Source organism: Oryctolagus cuniculus, chromosome 21 (genome assembly GCF_964237555.1).
Source record: "Oryctolagus cuniculus chromosome 21, mOryCun1.1, whole genome shotgun sequence".
Classification (NCBI taxonomy): domain Eukaryota; kingdom Metazoa; phylum Chordata; class Mammalia; order Lagomorpha; family Leporidae; genus Oryctolagus; species Oryctolagus cuniculus.
Window position 1 is genome coordinate 6,068,724 of NC_091452.1, and position 25,428 is coordinate 6,094,151.

General features: G+C 52.1%; 2 protein-coding genes across 4 annotated transcripts in view; one reads left to right on the top strand and one right to left on the bottom strand.

Moving 5' to 3' along the window:
- Positions 1–1,787: 1,787 nt before the first annotated feature.
- MTRFR (mitochondrial translation release factor in rescue) lies at positions 1,788–14,393 on the bottom strand. The gene is made up of 3 exons (XM_002723336.5): positions 14,185–14,393; positions 4,353–4,661; positions 1,788–2,601 (listed from the first exon to the last, which is right to left on the bottom strand). The coding sequence occupies exons 2-3, from the start codon at positions 4,632–4,634 to the stop codon at positions 2,386–2,388; spliced, it is 498 nt and encodes a 165-aa protein (XP_002723382.1). The 5' UTR covers positions 4,635–4,661; positions 14,185–14,393; the 3' UTR covers positions 1,788–2,385.
- Positions 14,394–14,479: 86 nt separating this feature from the next.
- The window catches only part of MPHOSPH9 (M-phase phosphoprotein 9), a 171,761-nt gene continuing 160,812 nt past the window's right edge, over positions 14,480–25,428 (top strand). For 2 of the 3 annotated variants that reach the window (XM_070066113.1, XM_051841391.2), the window contains exons 1-3: positions 14,481–14,626; positions 16,269–16,528; positions 20,717–20,870. In XM_070066113.1, the coding sequence (XP_069922214.1) occupies positions 16,425–16,528; positions 20,717–20,870 (258 nt within the window). In that variant the 5' untranslated portion in view covers positions 14,481–14,626; positions 16,269–16,424. Of the gene's footprint in view, positions 14,627–16,268; positions 16,529–20,716; positions 20,871–25,428 lie in introns of all 3 variants that reach the window. The other variant, XM_051841395.2, reaches the window with a different exon arrangement.

Consider the following 25,428-nt stretch of genomic DNA (forward strand, 5'->3'; position numbering starts at 1 on the left):
TTTGTATGAAGGTGTGGGTGCTGGGAGTCTTCAGTGCCACCTTCAACAGCTCAGTGACGGGCTGGGGGCAGCTGTCGCAGGTGACTCCCTGGCCCAGCTCGTGTGACGCTGCCCGGGAAGGAAAGTGCTCGAGCGTGTGCCAGGAAAGAGAGCGATGAAAATAAAAGCGGCCGTGGTGACGGTGCGCCGACGCCCAAGTGGCTGCGGCCAGGCAAGCCAGCCTGGGGGTTCTTAATCTACTGTGCGTTTCCTGGGCGCCCGGGCACCCATCTTTTACACTGGGTGTTTCCTGGGCACCCAAGCACCGATCTCTCACACTGGGTGTTTCCCGGGTGCCCAGGCACCCATCTCTCACACTGGGTGTTTCCCAGGTGCCCGGGCACCCATCTCTCACACTGGGTGTTTCCCGGGTGCCTGGGCACCCAAGCACTGATCTCTCACACTGGGTGTTTCCTGGGTGCCCGGGCACCGATCTCTCACACTGGGTGTTTCCTGGGTGCCCGAGAACCCATCTCTCACTGTTTCCTGGGTGCCCGAGCACCCATCTCACACTGGGTGTTACATGGGTGCCCGAGCACCGATCTCTCACACTGGGTGTTTCCTGGGCACCCAAGCACCAATCTCTCACACTGGGTGTTTCCTGGGTGCCCGAGAACCCATCTCTCACACTGGGTGTTTCCTGGGTGCCCGAGAACCCATCTCTCACACTGGGTGTTTCCTGGGTGCCCGAGCACCCATCTCTCACACTGGGTGTTTCCTGGGTGCCCGAGCACCCATCTCTCACACTGGGTGTTTCCTGGCACCCATCCCTCCCTGTGGCCACGAAACCCCAGGCAGCCACTTTGTTGCTCTGGAAGTCATCTGCTGCGGTGCTGGAGAACTGGTTGCACTGGCTGTTCTGAGAATTCGCGTGGTGGGCTCTGAGCGATTTTGGGTTCTTCCTCTGGACTTTCGGCACTGACCTGAGGCTTTGCCTTGGTGAATGGTGGACCAAGCTGAAGGAGGGATGCCGTCCGCTTGGCAGGAACAGGGCGAGGTCCCAGCCTAGGACTGGGTTCTGGGAGGGCCGTCTTCACCTCCCTGCACAGGGCAGGAAAACCGCAGAGGCGAGACGGGAGACACAGAAGGCCTTCCTCTGTCCACAGTTCTGGATTTCCCTCCCACCCTGACTGGTTTCTTGTGGACCACTCCGGACACAGAGCCTTCCACAGGTCCCGGGCATGCCAGCAGGAGGTACGGAGACTGGTACAGGACGCCCTCCCCGGCAGGCTGAGACGAGGGTGTTGTGTACAGGGGGCGTCCAGCGTGGGCCTGCTGAGGGCTGGGGGTCCTGTGTAGCATGGCTGTGGCCCTGTCCCCTCAGTACCCGTGCTTGTTTAGTGCTAACAAGCCAAGCTGTTAACTAGAGCTGGGAAAACAACAACAACAACAACAACAACAAAAAACAACCAGTAAGGCCAAACCCAGCTTGAATGATGCAAATTCAGAGACAAATCGGGTTCTGGAAGCCCCACTCCTCGGTCTGTTTGCAAGTCCTGGAGGGGAAGATGAGTACTCCGCCATCAGACGTTACTGGGCACCAGTGGTCTATTCAGCGGACGGAGCGCACGAGCAAGTGGCCCACTTGTAACTCCTGCACCGTCGGGTTTCCTGTTCTGACACTGGGGAACTGCCGTCAGTCACCGGGCAGTGGCCTCCCCATGAGAATTTCCTGGGGACAACAAGGTACCACTAAATCCTTTTAATGTTTCACTCCATTCCCCATAAAAATGAGCCTCATACTCATGTTTTTCAAAAACATTTTATTTCTAACCTCTTTATAATAATAAAACAGATAGATAAATGTATTAAAAAGAAAAGGTGGGGTGGGGGGTGTTTTCCTAGCCATTAAGATGCTGCATCCCTCACTGGAGCGTGGGTCAAGGCCCAGCTGTGGCTTCTGACTCCACGTCCTGTCCGCGCAGGCCCTGGGAGGCAGTGGGGAGGCTCCGGGGGCCCCCCCGGGGGAAGCAGATTGAGTGGCCTGAGCATTGCAGGTTTTTGGGGTGTGAGCTGGTGGATGGGGCCTCTTCCATAAAAAGGAAAGTGGGGAGCGGGGAGACCCTTTAACGACCGCCCAGACCAAGAATAAGAGACTTTGTCAGCCAACCTGGGGCCCTTCTCCAACTTCCTTGTTTTACTGCTGGAGTGTGCGCCTCTGCCCCCCACAGCTTCATCCTGACTTTCATCTGTCCAAGACTCGGAAGCTGTGTGACAGCGCCGGCGGTGGACTCCCGCCGCTTCCTGGGCCTCCTGGCAGCCCTTCCTGGCGGCCGCCGGCTACGTCCTCAGGCCGGTGGACTCCTGCCCACTTCCTGGGCCTCCTGGCGGCCGCGGGCTACGTCCTCAGGGTGCCTTGCTCGACTCCCACAGTGCTTTCAGCAGCTTCTTCTTCTCCAGGGTCTCCTTTGCTCTCCTCTTCCTCTCCTGCTTTCTCCTCTCTGCCTCTTGTTTTTCTCTGTAAACCAGACTGTTCTCTCCGTGGTAGAAGACGTCCACTTTCTCCTGCAGGATCCTGCGAGCCAGCTTCCTGTTCTGATCCACTGATCTGGTCTGATGGCACTGCGGGAGACAGCATTCAGAATGTGAAAAATGGACGGATAGGACCTGGGCAGCTGTCAGGCTCCACGTGCTTGCCTGACAGGTGGGGACAGGCCCAGAGGCAAAGCTGCTGGCCAGGAGGTCCCCTGCGTCAGTGACCCGTCCTGCCGCTGCTCTGCGGCCCTCGACCCTGCACCCTGGCTGTAGATGCAGTTTTCCCTGTGCTTGCTCTATAGTCGGGTGTTATTGTCCAGAAACAAGAGCCCTTGGGGCCGCCGCTGTGGCACAGCAGGTAAAGCTGCCACCTACGACACCGGTATCCTATGAGGGTGCCTGTTCGAAACCTGGCTCTTCCACTTCCGATCCAGCTCCCGGCTAATGTGCTTGGGAAAGCAGCGGAAGATGACCCAAGTCCTTGAACCCCTGCACCTGCATGGGAGACCCAGAAGAGGCTCCTGGCTCCTGGCTAGCCCAGTCCTGGCCATGTGGCCATTTGGGGAATGAGCTGGTGGATGGAAGATCTCTTTGTCTCTTCCTCTCTGAGTTTCAAATAAATAAATAATTTTTTAAAGATTTATTTATTTATTTGAAAGGTAGAACCACAGAGAGGCAGAGGCAGAGGCAGAGGCAGAGAGAGAGGTCTTCCAACCACCGGTTCACTCCACAAATGGCCGCAATGGGTGGAACTGGGCCAATCAGGAGCCAGGAGCTTTGTCCTGGTCTCCCATGTGGGTGCCGGGACCCAAGGACGTGGGCCATCTTCCACTGCTTTCCCAGGCCACAGCAGAGAGCTGGATAGGAAGCGGAGCAGCTGGCTCTTGAACCACCCAAATAAATAAATTTTTGAAAAACAAAACAAACAACAACAACAAAAACCACAGCCTTCAAGTAACTTCAAGGTCTACATAATTATGAAGACATCAGCAATATATCCAGTTCATGGCCAGGGTAGCAACCAGCTTGTGTGCACCGTTCCTAAGTGTGGAATTCCACCGGAAGGAGGCAAATGGCATCTTTATTTTAGACAGTCGCAGCATTTGACCTCTGGGGTGAGGAGCAGGGACCTGGGTCTGCTCTGGGTGAGGAGCAGGGACCTGGGTGCCTCACCTCCACTCTGCCTGATGCTGGGCAGCGCCTGCATCTTCACGTGCTGTGCAAGTGTCTGCCATCGTGTGCATCAAACCTGCCCCGCCCAGTTCTGGACAGCTGGGGGCCCTCTGGGAATACGCGCGTCCACCCCGCCCCGCTGCTTGTCCTCCCAGGAGTGGCCTGCTGCCCCAGGCCAGGCAGTAGCTGGAAGCACCTCCCTCTCCTGGGAGCTCACTGCGGCTCGCAGAAAGGTGCCTGCAGGAGGCTGTGCACACTTGGCTTTCCAGGCTGCCACCCTCCCGCCTGCAGTCCTTGACATTTACCAAAGAGTGGGCAGAGGGGCGTGGACGCTGGCCCACCGGCAGGCAAGCTGGGCCCGCGTGCTGCCTGCTCAGGTCCTCGGAGCCCGCGGCTGCACCACGGTGCTGCCCAGGCGCCTGCCTGTCAGCCCTGCTCAGCTTGGTGGAGACGCTGCTCGGCGGGCACAGCCACACCCCAGTGCCGTCTGCCAGGTTCAAGGCTGGCGGCAACACCCTGGCTTCAAAGGGTCCACGGCTTCTGAGGCTGGGCAGAGCTTCTGCCTTGGGGAGCAGTGGCTCAGGGTGCAGGGTGCACCCTGGGGTGCCCGGGGGGGGAGACAGCAGCCACGCACCCCATGCCCCCAGAGAGGTCGCCGTCGCTACCTTCACCACGATGCCCGACGGGACGTGCTTCAGCACCACACAGTTGCTGGTCTTGTTGGTTGCTTGGCCGCCTGGGCCATGTCCTTTCACAAACTGCTCTCGGAGCTCGTTCTCATCCAGGGGAGGCAGAGGGGGCCACTCTCTCTTGCCTGCTGTCGGGACTGCAGTGACCGCCGCCCCCGGGGATAGCAACGGCAGCTTCTCCCGAAGCCAGAGCCCACGGGGCACGGTGCATATTCTGGTCAGCGGTGCGGGAAGATGAAGCAGACCTGAGGTGCTCATAAAGACAGTGGCTCTGCTCGCCCGGACCTGGAGTAGACAAAGCAGGCCGGCGTTTCAGACAGATGCATTCGCACTCCGGATTATACTTCGGGTTCGAAAACAGCTTTTTGTGACGCATTCCAAAGCTGACCCACCTGTTACCAGGGCACTCTGGAAACCAAGAGGTGGAGTCCCCAGCAAGAACCACCCCGCAGGGCCGGCGCCGCGGCTCACTAGGCTAATCCTCCGCCTAGCGGCGCCGGCACACCGGGTTCTAGTCCTGGTCGGGGCGCCGGATTCTGTCCCGGTTGCCCCTCTTCCAGGCCAGCCCTCTGCTGTGGCCAGGGAGTGCAGTGGAGGATGGCCCAGGTGCTTGGGCCCTGCACCCCATGGGAGACCAGGAAAAGCACCTGGCTCCTGGCTCCTGCCATCGGATCAGCGCGCTGCACCGGCCGCAGCGCGCCGGCCGCGGCGGCCATTGGAGGGTGAACCAACGGCAAAGGAAGACCTTTCTCTCTGTCTCTCTCTCTCACTGTCCACTCTGCCTGTCAAAAAAAAAAAAAAAAAAGAACCACCCCGCAGCCTTGCGCTCTGGGTTCTCACCAGCCCAGGAGCTGCCAGCTGATAACTGTGTTCTTCCAACACGCCAGAAATAGCTCGGAGACCTGGAGGAGCTTTCTCAGGAAGGAGAGGTTCTGAGTGTGACTTTCAGAGGATATTAACAGGGCAGCGAGCAAGGAGGAGGACCCCAGTCTGCAGATGGTGCTTGAGCATTTGAGTCTTTGAAATGGGCGTGTAAAGACAGCAGTATGAGTGTTGTATAGCTGAGCTTACACAGTCTGACACCGTAAACATCACCATCAATCAATGTCACGATTGTTGTTTTTTAATGTTTCCAGTTTCATGGGTTTGAATAGGAACATCTGTTCCCCCGGCCGGCCCGCGGCACTGCCAACGACGTGATCCAACCGGCCCTCATGGTGAGAACTCCCAAACCAGCTGACTGCTAGCAAGGTGCCCGTTAGTGCCAAACACCGGGAAGGCGCAGCCAGGGATGGCACAGAGGAGAGCGGGTCTGGCCTCCCTGGAGTTCACAGGCTCCGTAGGAGAAAGTGTTGTTTAACAATGACAGTTTTCCGTAGTAACCTCTCGAGATGTGGCCCAAGGGGGGAATTACTGTTACCCAGTGAACAGGACAGAATTCCCTGAGGACTGGGGAGTCCCACAGGCCTTTGTTTTAGGGATAAAAGGCAGAAGGACCTGGACGTTCTCCCTGCGAACGGGGTGAGTCTGGGCCTGCTGCTCCCGGCTTCCCCCATCCCACATGTGATTGACAAAGACAGAAGGGGTGGGGCTACGCTGGTGCCTGTGAGGCCTGAGCCTGACTTTGGTAAGAGTGCGTCACCGTGCACGGTGCGTGACTTTATCCAGCGTTCCCGGGGCCCTGGGCGGCCTGTACACCTGAAACAGGCTTTGACACCGCGTGCACTCCAGCCACGGTCCCGGTGCCTGCACAGGAAGCAGCTTTGGCGTGAGCGCACGCCCAGCAGGCTCTCTCCTTGCCACCCACTGCCAGCCCTGCCTGTGGGCTCCACTTACTGAGACCACCGGACATCAGGCCTTGCTTTTGTGAAACACGTGCACTTCCGGTTACTTGGTTTCTTTTCCAGAGGCAGAGAGACAGAAACGGCCATCTGCTGGGTGATTCCCTAAATGCCCACAACAGCCAGGACTGGGCAGGGTTGAAGCCAGGAGCAGGGAAATTCAATCCAGGTCTCCCCTGTGGGTGGCAGGGACCCCAGCGCTGTCTTCCAAGGTCTGTGCTGGCAGGAAGTTTGATCAGCAGATGGAGCTTTGCATAGGACCCAGGAACTCCCATGGGGGGTGCAGGGGTCCCAACTGGTGTCTTAGCTGCCTGGCTACTTTAAATGCAAACCTCTACGTTAGTCCCCGGTGCAGCCGGTTACCAGGGCATCTCTACAAAGGTGCTACGACGGCCTTTGTCCCTCAGAGACTTTGAAAATACCTGCAGCAACGCAGCAGAGTTGTCAAGGCTTTGGGAATGCTGGCTGTCACTCCACGGCTGACATCATGGTCTACACCCACCTCTTCTTTTTTTAAAGATTTATTTATTTGAAAGAGCTACACAGAGAGAGGGGGAGATACAGAGAGGGAGAGACAGACAGATCTTCCATCCACTGGTTCACTCCCCAGATGGCTGCCGTGGGCAAAGCCGGGAGCCAGGAGCTTCTTCCTGGTCTCCCACATGGGTAGCAGGGACCCAAGCACTTAGGCCATCCTCTGCTGCTTCTCCCAGGCCATTAGCAGGAAGATGGGTTGGAAGTGGAACGGCCAGGACTCAAACCTGCACTTACATGGGATGCCAGCGTCACAGGCCTTGGCTCTACCCAGCACGCCACGAAGGCGGCCCCAGCCCACCTCTCTGGTGATGTTCACCATGTCCATCAGTCCCAGTGGGGGCAAGTTAACGAGCGGACGAGGTGTCTCACTGCTGTGAGGGGTACAGGCTGTACGGGTGAAGGCAGTGCTTTAAAGACTGGCTTTGTTTAAGGTGCGAGAAATACCGAAGTGCCCTTGAGGAAAGATGAACCATCAACCCAGGCACCTTCTCGGAAATCTTTCCAGCAAAGAATCGGCTTGCCTGTGAATGATCCAGTGAGCAAAGTCAACATTCAGAATTCCCCTCTCTTTCTGTTTTCAATCCACAGGACAGAACTCCTTTGTGTAAGGGACAGCTTCTCGTCCCTAGATCGGTGCCTCTCTTCCGCTGGGTAGTGAACCTGACCAGGCAGGATGGCACTGCTATACAGTGCGCTGACCAAGACAGGAAGCCAGTCTGAGACAAGGTGAAACTGCAGACAAAGGACCGGGAGGAAAGCGCTCTCACGGCTGCCCCGTCGCAGCCCCTGGGCCACAGCTCTACCCCCGCCCCAGTTCAGAGCTGGCAGACACTGGGAGGCCTCCGCCCAGCCGGCGTTCAAGGTCCCCAGTGTTCAGTTCCTGGCCGCTTTGTTTAACAGTTCATTCCAGCAGCCAATCCGACAATTCTAGATACTTTTAGTATCTCCTGGAGCTCTGGCCCTACTCCAGTGACTGCTAAAAGTGACCCGTGGTTCCACTTCCCCAAAGCCCAAACAAGAATATGCATTGGATTTCAGTTTCTGTGATACCCACAGAGCAACCAGAGTCTCCAGGGAGCCACACAGGCAGCTCAGATTAAAGCTCATCGTGACGTTCACAAAGAGAAAAAGGAGGATGATGAAGAGAAGTGGCAGCAGGGGAAGCCAGCAGTCACGCCAGCTTTGCGTCTCCCTCTGTGAGTGTGGGATTTCACCGCGGGCGGCTCCCTAGCCTGACTGCCCCTCCACTCTGCTGTTCCTTGGATGACGGCTTCCTCGCCAAAGAGCCTCAGGCCCCTTTCACTGTCTGAGCCCCTCCTAACTTGGTCAAGTTCAGGGATATCTGAGGACTTTAAGAAAGGGAATGCTAACTTGTTCAGTGAAGATCTTGGGCATCTGGTGAGTACCAGGCTTGAGCCTCTGGGAGCCCAAGGAGCCTGCCCAGCGGCAGGGAATTCAGCTGTCCCTGACATGACAGGTGCCACAGCCCGAGGCTCTAGCGCCGTTCCTGGACTCCCATGCGCCCCGTATCGTCAGGGTGCTTGTGAGCAAGCCTTGGAACCTGCATTCTGCTCAAGGGCCCCTCTGCATTACTGGCTCCAGGCAGCACGCACGCATCTGCTGCTCTGGCTTCTACAAGCAGTCCAGCCTAGGAAAGATCCAGCTGCAAGAAGCCCCGGGCGCACAATGGCAGCAACAATGGAGACGGAGGGTGGAGAGGAGAGCTGGGAGGGCTAGGATGTCACCCAGAGAAAGGAACTCAACCAACACTGACTGAGTTAGCGAGCAGGTGACATGGCAGCAAGGGGACTGAGAAACTAGGTCATCTGAAAAGATGAAAAAAAAGACACCAAAAATGTCATCTATTGTGTTAATGTTCTAAAATAGTGTTGTCCAACAGAGATGTAAGAATGTGAGTCACATTGTGTGAAGTTCTAAACTTTCTAGCAGTCACATTAAAAATAAGAAGCTGGGGCAAGCATTTGACTTAGAGGTTAAGACTTGAGTTAAGATGTTCACATTCGGGGCCAGCGTTGTGTTGCAATAGCTTAAGTTGCCACCTGCAATGCTGGCATCCCATATGGGCACAGGTTTGAGTCCCAGCTGCTCCAATTCCGATCCAACTCTCTGATAATGTGCCTGGGAAAGCAGTGGAGGATGGCCCAAGTCCTTGGGCCCCTGCTACACACATGGGAAGCCGGGATGGAATTCTGGGCTTCTGGCTGAAGCCTGGCCCAGCCCCAGTCACTGTGGACATCTGAGTGAACCAGTGGATGGAAGATCTCTCTCTCTAACTCTGCCTTTCAAATAAATACATAATAACTTTTTTTGTAAGGATGCCCACATCCATACAGGAGTACAGGAGTACCTTGGGTTCAAATCCCTGCTCTGTTCCTGATGCTATTTTCCTGTTACAGTAGACTCTGGGAGGCAGCAGGCCCTGCTACCCACGTGGGAGACCTGGACTGGGTTCCCAGTTTCCGGCTTTGTCCTGGCCCAGCCCTAGAAGTTGAGACAATTGAGATATTTTCATCTTTTTTCATGAAGTCTTCAAAAATGGGGTGTAGGACTGAGCATTAGCCTAAGGCGTAAGACACCTGCGTGCCTGGGCTCCACCGACTCCAGCTTCCTGCTGATGCAGACCGCGGGAGGCCAGGAGGCCGTGATGGCTCAAATAATGAGCCCCTGCCACCCGCGGAGGAGCCCTGGATTGAGCTGCCCGACCTCAGCATCAGCTCTGGCCATCTGGGCACGTGGGAGGAAGCCAGCAGATGGAAGGCAAGCGCTCTGCCTCCTCTCCCTGCCTCACAACCCGGGCTATATTTACACTTCTCTCAGTGTGGACCAGCCTCTCCTCACTGGCCACACTGGACCACGTGGCTGCAGCCTGGTGACTCTGTGTGCGGTGCACTGGGCGGCAGCAGCAGCGGTAGGACCACCACCACCACCGTTTGAGAGCTTGCTAGGGAGGACGCGTCTCAGGCAGGCCCTACCCGGGACCTCCCGAAGGAGAACCTGCGCTCCAACACGACCCTCAGGTGACTCCGGTAAAATAAAATCTACCAAGCAGCGCCCTACGGCATGATGCTCTACCGCTCTCTGGCTGCGGGGACACTTTCTAATGCTGTTGCTTCTTGTTCCTACCAGGCTTAAGAGGCGGAGACCAGAATTTGTGGGAGCTGATTACCTGCTTATTCAGTCTTGTCTCCCCTTTCCAACGAGGAGATGAAACCACAGTATCCAAACTGTGTCCTAACAAATGGGCCTCGCAGGCTAATGCTCCATGTTACACTGGAGGCGATGGAAAGAAAGGCCAGCTGATGGCGATGGAAGCTAGGCGAGAGCAAAACGATTTTCTGAGAAAAGCTTAATAACAATTCACATTTCAAAAGTATGATTTAGTGCTCCTGGGAAAATGAGTTAAAACAAAGTAGCCGGGGCTGGTGTTGTGGTGCAGCAGGTAAAGTTGCTACCCGTGACACCGACATCCCACACGGGCACTGCTCAAGTTGCAGCTGCTCCATTTCCGGAGCTCCGTTAACGGCCTGGGAGAAGCGGCAGAGGATGGCACAAGGGTTTGGGCCCCTGCCACCCACCTGGCAGACCCAGATGAGTCCTGGCTTCTGCGGAGTGAACCGGCGCGTTGAAGGTCTCTTTATCTTCCCCCTCTCTAACTCTTTCAAATAAATAAATCTTGAAGAAGGGAAGGGAAGGGGAAGGAAGGTAGGGGGAGGGGGAAGGAAGGAGGAGGGGGAAGGAAGGAAGTGGGGGAGGGGGAAGGCAGGCAGGCTTTCTGGGTCCTCCACATCCGGAGCGTCCTGTGCAGAGGCCCGCACAGGGGGCTGAGACACCCCTGCAAGTGGACCCCTAACTGGGGAGGTCAGCTTGGAAATACCCGTGTGTCCTTTCTATGCTGGGTGTTTTTGCTGCAGACAAAGCGCCTGTGGCCTATGCCAATTATTTCTCAAACAAGGAAAACGTCATAGACTGAGCAGGACACGCAGAGCTGTTAGCTTTGATTCTGGGGACACTGACTCTGGGTCTGAATCTAAAACTTTAATGCTGCAGCGTTGAAGCACAAACACAGAAAAGTATTCGATTCACACAATTTCAACAACCTGCTCATTTTTTTTCAATGGAAAACTTGGAATCCACAGAGAATTACACCTCTCTAATAGTGTGCATCACTGTGATTATCTTCTATTCATAGTATCTAACAGCGACTTTATAATTTATGAATCACACCATTCAAATAAGATGTAACAGCAGCGATGACAACACTACACTTTCTCCTAAAAGTCTCAAAGCTTATATTATTATTATGATTATGATTAATGATGTGGGTTTTTTTAGGACTTATCCTTTTCTAAAGCACTTTCACTTACATTATTGATACAAGTAAAGAAAATATGGGATACATTATGCGGATTATGTCAAAACGACTCCTCTTGAGTTTTCAATATTTGAAACAATTTATCCTTTCTGCCCTTTCATAAGATCTCTAGATATAGTCTTTCTATAAAAAATGTTAAATTATTTTTATTTATTTTCATCTAATTGAAAGACAGAGGCAGAGAGATAAAGAGACAGAGAGAAAAGAAAAGAAGAGAACATCTTTCTGGTTCATTTCCCAAATGCCTGCAACAGCCAGGCTGAAGCTGGGAGTTCAGAACCCCATACAGACCTCCCATGGGGGTGGCAGGGGGTCACGCACTTGACCTATCACCCCCAGGATTCATTAGCAGGAAGCTGGATTGGAAACAGTAGCCTGGACTTGACCCAGGCACTCCAATATGATATGGAGGCATTGCAAGCGGTGGCTTAACCTGATGCCCACTCCCAGATGAGTTCTTTCCCACTTCCTTAAACAATGTCAGCTCAGTTTCCTTACCCGTCTCTTACTCTCATCACCCCCCACCCCTGCCAAGCCCTGCAGAGTGAGAGCTTTGCGGTCAGCAAGGCCGGGATCCAATGTCTAGTCTCCACGTTTCAGCGGAGCACTTTGGCCATGTGGCCTCTGCAGAATGGAGCTAACACCCAAGGCGCAAACAAAACCATACAAATGGCCACGGAGGTAACACTCCAGCTCCCTAACTGCAGAGCTGAGACCAGCACCTCCCAGGGCCTGGTCTCATGGCGCTCATCTCATCCAGGAACAGTGACCTGCAAACTACTGCACTTGGCATGCTCCAATTTAAGAAGCATGAGAGGGGCCGGCGTCGTGGCACACTGGGTTAATCCTCCGCCTGCAGCGCCGGCCTCCAATATGGGCGCTGGGTTCTAGTCCCGGTTGCTCCTCTTCCAGTCCAGCTCTCTGTTGTGGCCTGGGAAGGCAGTGGAGGATGGCCCAAGTGCTTGGGCCCTGCACCCGCATGGGAGACCAGGAGGAAGCACCTGGCTCCTGGCTTTGGATCGGCGCAGCACCAGCTGTAGCAGCCATCTGGGGGGTGAACCAACAGAAGGAAGACTTTTCTGTCTGTCTCTTTCACTGTCTGTAACTCTGCCTGTCAAATAAATAAATTAAAAAATCTTAAAAAAAAAAAAAAAAGCAGCATGAGAAAACCATGATGCTGCTGAAGGCATGCTGTTTGGTGAGGTCATAATGCTGGTCTATGAAGTCAGCAGCCAAGTTCACCGTGAAGTAGAAGCGTCGCTGACTTCCTAGCGGCTCACGCTGAGATAGAGCCACCGTCGGGGAAGAAGTCTGGGTCAGACGTGAGTGTCTGTAGGAACTGTGCATGTAGCAAGAACAATCCCGAAAGACAGCAAAGATAACACATGTGAAGTGTTGGGGCTGGTGCTGTAGGCGCAGGAGGTGGAGCCTCGGCCTGCGGTGCTGGCATCCCATTTGGGAGCTGGTCTGGGTCCCGGCTGCTCCTCTTCTGACCCAGCTCTCTGCTGTGGCCTGGGAAAGCAGCAGAAGATGGCCCAAGTGCTTGGGCCCCTGCACCCACGTGGGAGACCCAGAAGCTCCTGGCTCCGGCCATTGCAGCCATTTAGAGTGAACCAGAGGATGGTAGACCTTACAGTCTCTCCCTCCCTCTGTAACTGTCTGCCTCTAAAATAAATAAATAAAATCTTTAAAAAAAAAAGATGTAAATCTGAAGTCACCAAGACAAAGGAGAAACATGAGTCCTTCCATGCTGTACTGTATGCTAATCAAGCCCTTAGGAAAAGCCATAGAACAGGGCTGTAGGGTTTTTCAAGTAGTACAAAATCTCCAGTGCTAGTTAATCAGAAGTCATACTTAACACATCTAAGTACTTGGAATTTGTGTTCCGAGGGACTGTCACAGGCTCGCCTCCCGTGAACGCTCAAGTAATTGGAATTTGTGAAGCCTTCGACTTCCGTTTTCTATATTCAGAAATAATTTTTTTGACTTTCAAAACTCTTTTTAGCTGTTTATAAAGCTTTGAAAAAGGCATTTCTTCTGTTGAGTCCTATTGGTTGAAGGCGATGTCCACTTCAACATCTTTTTTTTCTTTAAATTAAGACCCCACCAAGAGCTGCACCTGGGTAAGAAATGAGAGCGTGTGCAGCCCTGCCGAAGCGTGGACTGCATCCGTGACGTCACAAGCTGACGCCGTGACTCGGAGTGCTCGTTCTTAAATCCGTTGGTTTATGAAAACATTAATGGGTAAAGAAAAATAACCTAGAATCAAGGTGCCAAAAGCCAAAACCAAAAATTGACACCCCCAAACCAAGCAAAGCCCGTCCAATTTTGTAGCCAAAAATGGTCACGCACCCTTGGCTGGTTAATCACCAGCATTCCCTTTCAGGGTGAATAACTCTAGGAAGCCTCCGGAATTCACATTTCTTAATTCTGTGAGTGAAAGGTTCTACAGTGTCTCCAGCAGAGTTTGTGACTACTGAAATTAATCCTAATTTTTTTGGGGGGGGTGGGCTTGTAATAGGGTCACGGAAAACCGTCGTGTGCTTACAGATCATTTGATTTTAGCTGGGTGTCACATGCGCACAATACTGACTGCGGGATTAACACAACTGGGGAGTGGGTTTCAACTTAAGCTTGAGGTCTTACGCACACTGATGGGGGTCTTTGGAGGGAGGGTCGGCTGAGACCGACAGCGGGCATTGTCCCGGCTTCTCGGTGCTGCGGGTGGCCGCCCGAGGGACAGTCCAGGGGTCAGGGTCTCCTGGGGCAGGGGGTCTAAGAGCCGGGAGTAATTTCCAGATTAACTGGGCCGGGAGGAAACGCGGGTTCTCAAAAGCCACGCCAGGGAAGTGCCGACCCCCGCTGTGCACCTGCTGCGTGGCCTAGCTCGCTCCACTTCTCCCCAGCCCCTGAGCTCTGGGGTCAGGACCAGGGGCCTCAGCTAAACTGATCGTCGCAAACCGTGAAGAACTCAGGATTCCCGGCTTCCAGGCCTCGCTCCAGAGCCCGCGGCAGTCACGAGCAGCCGGACGCTTACCTGCTCTTACGACGGGCCTCCTGCGCCCGGTGTTCCACTGGAACCTCGAATCACCGCGGGACCGAAGACGCAACCGCGCTCCCGGATCTGCGCATGCGCCGTACCCTGGCTGCCGCTGCCCTCCCCTGTCAAACGCTCATTCTCACCGACTGCGCATGCGAGCACAGGAGGCGTCTTTCCCGCGTGGCCGCGGTAGGTTCCCAGAGAGCCAATCAGAGAAGAGGATCTGACAGACGCCCCGCCCCCCTTAGTCTTTGGCGTCAGACAACCCTCTTTGGCAAAGGGGAAGCCGGAGGTCAACGCGCGCGCCGCGCTCGGCCGTCTCCGCCCCCTTTCGAGCAGCCAATCACAGGGGAGACGCTGGGCGCGCGCACGCTCCGAGTTTAACGGTCGCGAGAGGCCGCTCGCTAGCCCCTGACAGCGGCAGTGGGAGCGGGGCCAGGTAAGCGGCCGCCGGTCTGCGAGGAGCTGCCAGCCGCAGGGGGACAAGGGATGAAACTTAGAAGACACGGCCGAGCGTACGCATGGACCCGTGTGAGGGCGGCCGCGGCCGGACCGCCGACCCCACCGGAGCCGGCCGGCGTGTGGGCGCTGCGCCCGCCTGCGTGCGCCTTTTCTAGACTCGGTGCCCTTGAGTGACACCCGCGCGGCCCAATCGCAGGGCGCCCTCCCGGAGGGGCGGGGGGCTTGAGGGTTTCCCTCAGTTTCGGGCCGGGAATCCCGAGGGCGGCGGCCGGCCGTGGGTTCTCCCTCGCCTTGCGGAGGGCGGCCCGCGGCCTCGGCGTTGCGGTCGGGAGCGCGGGCGCGGCGCGTGTGCCCGCGGTGCCCTTCGTCGGTGCGGGTCGCAGGGCGGGGACGGGCTGGGGCCGGAGCGCCGCCGCCCGTCGCCGGGACGTACGGAGAGGTCGCTGTTCCAGTCATTCCCTAACAAGTTTATTTCTTTAAACGTTCGCCTTCGTGGCTCACGCCCCTGCCCCCAGCCCAGCGCCCACGCGGGCCGGAGGAGCCTGGGTGTCCGTCGGGGCGGGGGAGGGAGTCGGAGTCCTTGTCCTTCATGGCCCGAGAGCCGGGTGGTCTGAGTCTGGGGGTGTCGGTTGCCCGGCGGGGGCGCAGCAGCACTCACACTGGCAGCCCTGATCAAGGCATGTGAGTGCTCCATCGTTACATAATGGAGTCTGTGCCTAGAACCTTGATCATTATTATTATTATTATTATTTGTCAGGCAGAGTTAGACAGTGAGAGAGAGACGGAGAGAAAGGTCTTCCTTCCGTTGGTTCACCTCCCAGATGGCCGATCCGAAGCCAGGAGCCAGGTGCTTCTCCTGGTCTCCTATGAGGTGCAGGGCCCAAGGACCTGGGCCATCCTCCACTGCACTCCCGGGCCACAGCAGAGCTGGACTGGAAGAGGGGCAACCGGGACAGAACCGGCGCCCCGACTGAGCCGCGGCGCCGGCCTAGAACCTTGATTATTAAAAATGCCATGCTGAAGTATTACCTGAAGAGATGCTACTATTTTTGCAAACCACCCTTAAAATAGGTTTTCAAAGTTGAGGTATATAGTCACATACCATAACAGTTGTCCTTTCGAAGGTGTACAGTGCGGTGTACTCGCAGGGCTGCTCACCCCTCACCACTCATCCTAGAACTTTTTCATCACCCCAGAAAGAAGCTTCATACCCACTGGAGTCCTTCCCGGGTCTCCTCCCCTCAGCTCTGGCTAACGGTCAGTCCCCTTTGGGTCTCAGTGGGTTTCCCTGGTGTAGGTATCTGCAGTAGAATCACGGGGTCCGTGGGCTTCTGTGACTGACTGCCACCTAGCCTGGTGTTTTCACGTGTTACCCACGCTGCCTCTATCAGTACAGCTTTCCTTTCTGTACCCGCACAGTTTTCCGTACAGGGATGTGCCACGGTTGTTCATCCTGCATCTGCTGATGGCCGTCTAGTAGTCTCTGCATTCAGTCCTCAGGATATTGTTGCTGTCCTGGATGCAGATGTGTGTGGCCCAAGTCTGGGTTTCCAAAGTCATGAAAAGACAGTGTTGGGTTTAGTGGCTTTTTTTAGTAATCTTTCCCCTCTCACTTTCAGACCCTCTTGCAAGCTTAGGATCTCTCAGACTTCTGAATGTCAGCGACTGAAAATGCCGATAGACGATGAAACGTCTGAGGAAGACTCGGATTCAGTTTCCTCAAACAGTGAAAGAACCTATATTTTCAAATAAAAGAGTATAACAGTTTGTACACTATGGAAGATTTTGATTTGGTAAAAACGATACAGCGAACATCTTCTGTGGAATCTGATAACAAAAATTCTCCCCATTCTCTTGGACTTAACATAAACTCTAATAGGTAAGAATGGGGCAGATATTTTTTAATATAACAAATTATAATAACTATTTGCATGGGATACCAATTTATCTAAATAGTGTCATAGTTGCTGATTGTATTTTTTTAAAGATTTATTTATGTATTTGAAAATCAGAGTTACACACAGAGAGAAGGGGAGAGAGAGGTCTTCCATTCGCTGGTTCACTCCCCAGTTGGCCGCAATGGCTGGAGCTGCACCAGTCTGAAGGCAGGAGCCAGGAGCTTCTTCTCGGTCTTCCCATGTGGGTGCAGGGGCCCAAGGACTTGGGCCATCTTGTACTGCTTTCCCAGGCCATAGCAGAGAGCTGGATTAGAAGAGGAGTAGCTGGAACTAGAACTGGCGCCCATATGGGATGCCACGCTTCAGGCCAGGGCTTTAGCCTGCTGTTCCACAGTGCCGGCCCCCGATTGTATTTTTTAAAACAGCTGTTCAGGGAGAGTTATTTCAAAATACTGTTTTTTTTTTTTTTTTTTTTAAGATTTATTTATTTATTTGAAAGGCAGAGTTATATATATAGAAAGATCTTCTATCTGCTGGTTCACTTCCCAAATGGCTGCAACAGCCAGAGCTGGGCCAATCCAAAGCCAGGAGCTTCTTCTGGGTTTTCCACGTGGGTGCAGGGGACCAGGTACTGGGGCCATCCTCTGCTGCTCTCCTGCTCTCCTAGGCACAATAGCAGAGAGCTGGATCAGAAGTAGACCAGCCGGCGCCGCGGCTCACTTGGCTAATTGTCCGACTGCGGCACCGGCACCCCGGGTTCTAGTCCTAGTCGGGGCGCCGGATTCTGTCCCAGTTGCTCCTCTTCCAGTCCAGTTCTCTGCTGTGGCCTGGGAGGGCAGCAGAGAATGGCCCAAGTGCTTGGGTCCCTGCACCCACATGGGAGACCAGGAGGAAGCAGCTGGCTCCTGGCTTCGGATTGGCACAGTGCACCGGCCGTAGCGGCGTTTTGGGGGGTGAACCAAGGGAAGGAAGACTTTTCTCTCTGTCTCTCTCTGTGTCTCTCTCTCTCTGTCTAAACTCTGCCTGTTCAAAAAAAAAAAAAAAAAAAAATAGACCTAGCTGGTACTCGAACCAGCGCCCACGTGGAATTCTGGCAGTGGCTTTACCTGCTATGCCACAGCGCTGGCCCCAAAGAGTAGTTGTAATCCTTTGTGTGTGTGTGTGTGTTTTAAGATTTTATTTATTTATTTGAGAAGTAGAGTTGTAGACAGTGGGAGACAGAAGGGTCTTCTGTCTGTTGATTTATTCCCCAAATGACTGCAACAGCTGGAGCTAAGCCTTCTAGAGCCAGAAGCCAGGAACTTCTTGCGGGTCTCCCACGTGAGTGCAGGGGCCCAGGTACTTGGCCCATCTTCTGCTTTCCCAGGCCACAGCAGAGAGCTGGATCAGAAGAGGAGCTGCTGGGACATGAACTGGTGCTTGTATGGCATGCCGGCACAGTATGCAGAGGCTTAGCCTACGACACACAGTGCCAGCCCTCCTTTTTTTTTTTTTTTAATTTTTATTTATTTTATTATTTTTTATTTTTATTTTTATTTTTTTTGACAGGCAGAGTGGACAGTGAGAGAGAGAGACAGAGAGAAAGGTCTTCCTTTTTGCCGTTGGTTCACCCTCCAATGGCCGCCGCGGCCGGCGCGCTGCGGCGGGCGCACCGCGCTGATCCGATGGCAGGAGCCAGGAGCCAGGTGCTTTTCCTGGTCTCCCATGGGGTGCAGGGCCCAAGCACCTGGGCCATCCTCCACTGCACTCCCTGGCCACAGCAGAGAGCTGGCCTGGAAGAGGGGCAACCGGGACAGAATCCGGTGCCCCAACCGGGACTAGAACCTGGTGTGCCGGCGCCGCAAGGCGGAGGATTAGCCTAGTGAGCCGCGGCGCCGGCCTATTTTTTGACAGGCAGAGTTAGTGAGAGAGAAACAGAGAGAAAGGTCTTCATTCTGTTGGTTCACCCCACAAATGGCTGCCAAGGCCGGCACTGCGCTAATCCGAAGCCAGGAGCTTCCTTCTGGTCTCCCATGTCGGTGCAGGGACCAAGGACCTGGGCCATTCTCCACTGCCCTCCCGGGCCACAGCAGAGAGCTGAACTGGAAGAGGAGCAATCGGGACAGAACCTGGTGCCCCAACTGGGACTAGAACCCGGGGTACCGGCGCCGCAGGCGGAGTATTAGCCTAGTGAGCCGTGGTGCCGGCCATCCTTTTGTTTTTAATTTCTCCAGAAATGAAATATTTTGAATGGAGAACATTGTGAAAAATAAATTATTTTGCTAGTTGTAGTTTCCTTTCTCCTTTTTTTTTGTCTTTGCTTTTGGTAAATTAACAAGTATTAAAGTATAGTTGCCTAAATATTCTATATTTTTAAATTAATGGTACAAATAATGTTTTATACTGCAGAAATACCTCACTAATCTGGGAAGTAGCCATTAAAGTTGAATATTAGGGGGCCGGTACTGTGGCGTAGCAGCTAAAGCTGCTGCCTGCAGTGCAGCATCCCATATGGACGCCGGTTCGAAACTCAGCTGCTCCTCTTCCGATCCAGCTCTCTGCTATGGCCTGGGAAAGCAGTACAAGATGGCCCAAGTCCTTGGGCCCCTGTGCCCGTGTGGGAGACCTGGAAGGGGCTCCTTCCTCTTGGCTTCAGATCGGCGCAGCTCTGGCAGATAGAAGACCTCTCTATGCCTCTCCTTCTCTCTCTGTGTAACTCTGATTTTCAAGTAAATAATAAATAAATCTTAAAAAAAATAAAAGTTTAAAGTTGAATATTGGAAGTTAGCAGAAAATCAGTTGAGTTGAGAAAATAATCAATTGAAATGCATTTGGTTTTTAAACTATTCCATAGTTTGTTTTGGATCAGAACTGGTTTACCCTCAGTCTATTTGTGGTCTGACTAGCTTGGTTGTTTGGTTTTTGAATTTGTAGTAGCTTACGGGCAGCCCAGAAGTAAGACCACTAGAGAGGAGCAGCCTGGGGCCTGCTGGGCAGGGGCAAACCCTGGGGTCCGGAAGCAATTGTGTTGTCAGTAAATTATTGTGATTGTTCCCTTCCCTCTTTGGTAGGAATTTGAGGCAGCTTAGAATATATTAGATAAAACGAGAGAGCGTGCATTAAAGTGAGGTGAAAGGAAAATTTAAAAAGCACAGGACATGGTCTGAGAGAGGTGTGTGCTCTGGTCACATGGATGCTCGTGCTGAAAGCTGGCCGCACATCGCATCTGCTGTAGCACTTGGTGGCCCCTTTGAGGGCCACCTGAAGGAAAGTCCCTCTCAGAACACAGGGTCTGATGGGCCTGGAGGAACCCAGATGAAAATGGCGGCCCTGAGCTTGTCTCCCTTTCCGTAGGGACTGGCAGTTCAGTCAGCGCATTCAGCCTAGCGCATTACGATCGTGTAAACTGCTGCGGACAACCGTCAGGTTCTTCTTTCCCTTGAGTGTTTATCAGTCTTCTCTGACCGCATTATTTTATTGTTATTTTCATTTGCTGTCCAATATTTTAGAATTTCTTTGAGAAACAAAACAGGGTATCAGTCAGTCAATGAAAACCTTTCAGTGGCTGGATTTGGAACAGATTTCAGTGTCTTGAATTAGGCCTTGTGTTTTTCATTAAACAGTGTGAAAGCCATGTCAAGTTTGGAAAAGCAGTCCTTTTGGAATCAGTGCTGTTTTCACACTAAATCGACTAAGTCTTGAAAATTTGCTGCAGATTTGCCTGGCTTGACTTTGATTCCATGGCAGTGCAGAGATAAGCATCACATACCACACCAAATTAGGGGGATCCAATTAACGAGACGCGCCTGTAGTCCCGGGCCGTGGAGAGAGTGCCCACTTCACAGTGAAGGGCTGTTCTTGGAGCGGGCAGAAATGATCCTCTGGAGTAATTAATGGAGATCAGAGTGGCTGGGGTTGTTGTTTACTGTTTAGCACAAACTGATTTTCTGCAGCTACCTTGGAGCATCCGCTTCCTTTGGGAGGCCTTTTGTGTTCTTGAAAAAGTGCTGTCTCTTACTGCTGTTTTCCTTTCGGGGGCAAACCTGTGATCAGATTTTCAACAAATGAGGTGCCATTAGAAGGATTCAATGTCACTGGTTTTGTGCTGCTCTGCTAAATCTTGAACTGCTGAATTATTCAACACTTTGGTAGAATGAAGACAACCATCTGAATTATTTATGTTTCAACAGAAGTAGTCACCACCTTAGTACCAATGGGGTATCCTCTTTCTCAGGGAAGACCGGGCCCTCTGTCATCCAAGGCACAGTTGAAGTCCTAACCTCTTTCATGCAAGAGCTGCGAAACAGTGGGAAGACAGATTCGGAGCTTTGGAAAAACTGTGAGGTATCGCGTTCTGTTTATCTTTGTAATTTTAAAGTAATTACATCTTTATATGCCTCTACTAAACTTTAAATTAGTAGCAACTTATGTCCTGGAGTACATGATAATATTTCAATTATTGCTAAGATAATGTGGCCAGTGGAAATGATATTGAACGGAAGAGACGGTGATCAGAAGTGTATTTTAACCAATAGTTGAGAGATTAGACTTACTAATTGGTATATTACAGGTGAACCTAAAATGTTGTCTTGAAATTGTTGCTAATCCTAATGCTTTATGTAAGTCATATGGAATTATCATTTTGAAAAGTCTGAGTCTACTTTGAAGGATTTTGGGTGTTTTAAAATTATAAATTTTCTCTTAGGTGCCTGTTTAAATTCAGCTGGGAGATGTTACATTGTGTTGTTAGGGCAGTGGTCCTTTTTCTTTTGATACAGAAAATTTAACACTTGAAAAAATACTGTAAGTTTTGTTTCATAGAATAATGGTCAAGATTGACTTTCCCAAGGCTAGAGTTGGTCATGCTTTATCAGAGTACAGAAAATATTACCAGTATTAAATAAATTTTTTAGTTAGCACCAGATTTTGTTTTAAATGTTGATCTTTCTTTTAGAACTGTAATTTCTGCATTTTTCCAGAGTGGAAAGTACATGCAGTGAAAGGTTACCTGGTGTGAGAGTTTGGTAGTGTTACAGAAACCTGGGGTGGGAAAACCCCCTTCGTTCACACAGCACCAGAGACAGTCGAGGATCCAAGCAGCTGGAGCCATTTCCTGAGCCTGAGCCCTGACCTAGGCTCAGACTTAACAATATTTATAGGTTCATCAGCCATCATACCTGAACAGTTAGAGTTCTGGTACTCTAACTGTTCAATTGCAGCCTATGTGACTTAGGACCACACTTCCAATGATCCATGGGCCCAGTATGGTTTTTTTTTTTTTTTAAAGACCATCTGATATTTATTTATTTATTTATTTATTTATTTATTTATTTATTTATTTTGACAGGCAGAGTGGACAGTGAGAGAGAGAGAGAGAGAGAAAGGTCTTCCTTTGCCGTTGGTTCACCCTCCAATGGCCGCCGCGGCCAGCGCGCTGCGGCCGGCGCACCACGCTAATCCAATGGCAGGAGCCAGGAGCAAGGTGCTTTCCCTGGTCTCCCATGGGGTGCAGGGCCCAAGCACCTGGGCCATCCTCCACTGCACTCCCGGGCCACAGCAGAGAGCTGGCCTGGAAGAGGGGCAACCGGGACAGAATCCGGCGCCCCAACCAGGACTAGAACCCGGTGTGCCGGCGCCGCTAGGCGGAGGATTAGCCTAGTGAGCCGCGGCGCCGCCCTGGGCCCAGTATGTTTATAAAAGAGATATCTGGGACAGATTTATAGGACGAATTTTTGAGTGGAGTTCCAGAAAGCAGACTTTAGGGCATCTTCCCTCCCTCGACAAGGTAACCGTGCGTGTGTGGCTCCTTCACCAGATAGCTGGGAGTAGCCACTTTTCAAGGTCAGTGTCGGTGGGGGTGGAGTGGGGGTCCACGTTCCTTTCTCTGTCTCTGGTTACGGCCTTATTTACTCTACAGTAGCAGCATCCCCAAGAGTAATTACTTAAATTAATTATCCATAATTATTGAAGTTACAGAATGATTTATTGCATACTTTAAGTTAGGAATTTTTGGTTTTTATACTTTTTATCCTTTTCCCATTTACCAATCAGTATTTGCTAATATGAAAGACCTATAAAATGCCATTAAAAATGCCTAGCGGCACCGGCACACCGGGTTCTAGTCCCGGTTGGGGCACCGGATTCTGTCCCGGTTGCCCCTCTTCCAGGCCAGCTCTCTGCTGTGGCCAGGGAGTGCAGTGGAGGATGGCCCAGGTGCTTGGGCCCTGCACCCCATGGGAGACCAGGAAAAGCACCTGGCTCCTGGCTCCTGCCATCGGATCAGCAGGGTGCGCTGGCCGCAGCGCGCCGGCCGCGGCGGCCATTGGAGGGTGAACCAACGGCAAAAGGAAGACCTTTCTCTCTGTCTCTCTCTCTCTCACTGTCCACTCTGCCTGTCCAAAAAAAAAAAAAAAATGCCATTAAAAATGGAATTGTTATTAGATGTTTTCTCTAATGTATCTGTTCATTAGCTTATGATAACTGAACTAACATGCTTTATGACAAATGAGGCATTGTTACAATGTAATTTTTTAAAATAAGATTTTATTTATTGAGAGGTAGAGTTACAGAGAAAAAGATCTTCCATCCTCTGGTTCACTCCCCAAATGGTTGCAATGGCTGGAGCTGTGCCAATCTGAAGCCAGGAGCCAGGAGCTTCTTCCGGTCTCTCATGTGGGTGCAGGGGCTGGAGCACTTAGGCCATCTTCTACTGCTTTCCCAGGCCACAGCAGAGAGCTGGATCGGAAGAGGAGCTGCCAGGACTTGAACCGGTGCCCATATGGGATGCTGGCGCTGCAGGCGGAGGCTTAGCCAACTTTGCCACAGCGCTGGCCCCCACAATGTAGTTTTAACTCTTGGCAAATTCATGTTTGACTAGAAATTTTTCTTTTAATACTTTGAGATCAATGCCTTAAGTCAGAATCAGAATATATTTGTGAATTTAAGATACAGATTTTTCTAAGCTGCTTCCACCTCCTAACATTTGAAGCTGTTTCTTCCGTGCTTTCTTCTGTAGCTGTGGTGTCATAGGTCATTAGCTGGCTACCCAGTTTTAGTGAAGCTGGAGTCACATCAGTGGTTATTCAGAGAAGAGTCATTAAGTTATTTCTTACTTTGGCAGAACATGAAGTTCTCTTCTGTAACATTTCTTGAACTTATTTAGTGTGTTTTCTAGTGTTTTTCACAATAACCTGAAAACAAACAAAATCCCCTTGCTGTTTTAGTGTAGTGTTTTGGAGAGAATGGAAGGAGTGGTCTGCAGGCTGGCTGTGCAGAATGTTCTGGCTCCAGATGCAGACGAGTGGGCAGTGGGACGGATGATCCAGACACTTTGAGCAGTCCCTTCACTGGTGAAATGCCTTTCTGAAATGCTATCCAACCTTGATGTTGTTTTGGGTGATAAGAGAACTGAAAAATACTTATTGTTACAGATTAATCCCCACCTCTTAACCCCCAAATATTTATGATTTTATGACATAAAATGGACACAGGACAGTGCGTTATTGTGGGGGATAGTCATGATTTGCACTGCTGGACCCTGCCCACTAAATGCCAGTGGCGCTCCCCACCCTTGTGGTGACCATGACCTCACTGATTTCTAAAATGTAGGTCTCGGGGCTGATGCTGTTGTGTAGCGTTTAAAGCCCTGGCCTGTGGTGCTGGCATCCCAGATGGGCGCTGGTTTGAGTCCCGGCTACTGCTCTTTGATCCAGCTCTCTGCTATGGCCTGGGAAAGCAGGAAAAGATGGCCCAAACCTTCTGGATGACCCAGAAGAAGCTCCTGGCTCCTGGCTCCTGGCTCCTGGCTTCGGATCGGCTCAGCTCCAGCTGTTGTGGCCATCTAGGGAGTGAACCAGTGGATGGAAGATCTCTCTTTGCCTCTCTGAAACTCTGCCTTTCAGATAAAATAAATAAATCTTAAAAAAAAAAAAAAAGAAAGTATGTCTCTCGTTTTGAAATACAGTGCTTTCCCTGCACCTTATCTAAAATCTAATCCTCCCAGCCTCCTTGAGGTGTTATTTTCATTTTATAAATCAGGAAACTGAGGCACAGAGAAATTAAATTTTATTTTTCCAGGATCTCCCTGTTTATTAGTGGAGAGCTGAGAGTCACATCTAGGATGCTAAAGCCAGTGGGATATTTACCAGGCTAGACTGGAAGTCCAACTCAGGTTATAATGGCACTAAAACTTATGTGGAGTGAAAACCTCATTAGATGTCTGTGTCCTATGCCGAAGTGTACAGTGTGGATTGTGTGAACCATTCTGGTTTGACCTGAATAATAACTCTTCTTAGTAATTAAGTGAGGGGCTGGCGTTAAGGCATAGTAGGTTAAGCCTCTGCCTCAGATGCTGGCATCCCATGTGAGCCCCAGTTCAAGACCTGGCTGCTCTACTTCTGATCCAGCTCCCTGCTAATGGGCTTTAGAAATTAGCGGAAGATAGCCCACTGCTTGGGCCCCTGCACCCATGTGGGAGTCCCGGAAAAAGTTCCTGGTTCCTGGTTTTGGCCTGGCCTAGCCCTGGTCATTGTGGCTATTTGTGGCGTGAACCAGCAAATGAAAGACCTCTGTCTGCTTCTCTCTCTCTCTTCTGCTTTCCCATGCGCATTAGCTGGCAGCTGGATCAGAAGTGGAGCAGCTGGGATTTAGATTGGCACTCATGAGATGCAGTGCTTATATATTCATTTTTTTTTTAAAAATTAGTTTTTTGTTTTTAAGAATTAACAGAGAGAGAGAGAGAGATAGAAGAGAGAGCATCATCCAGGTCTGCCACATGGGTGGCAAGGGCCCAAATGCTTGAGCCAGCTTTTTCTGTTTTTCCTAGGCCATCAGCAGGATCTGAAGTGAAGCAGCCAGGATATGAACCAGTACCCATATGGGATGCCAGTGTCGCAGGTGGCAA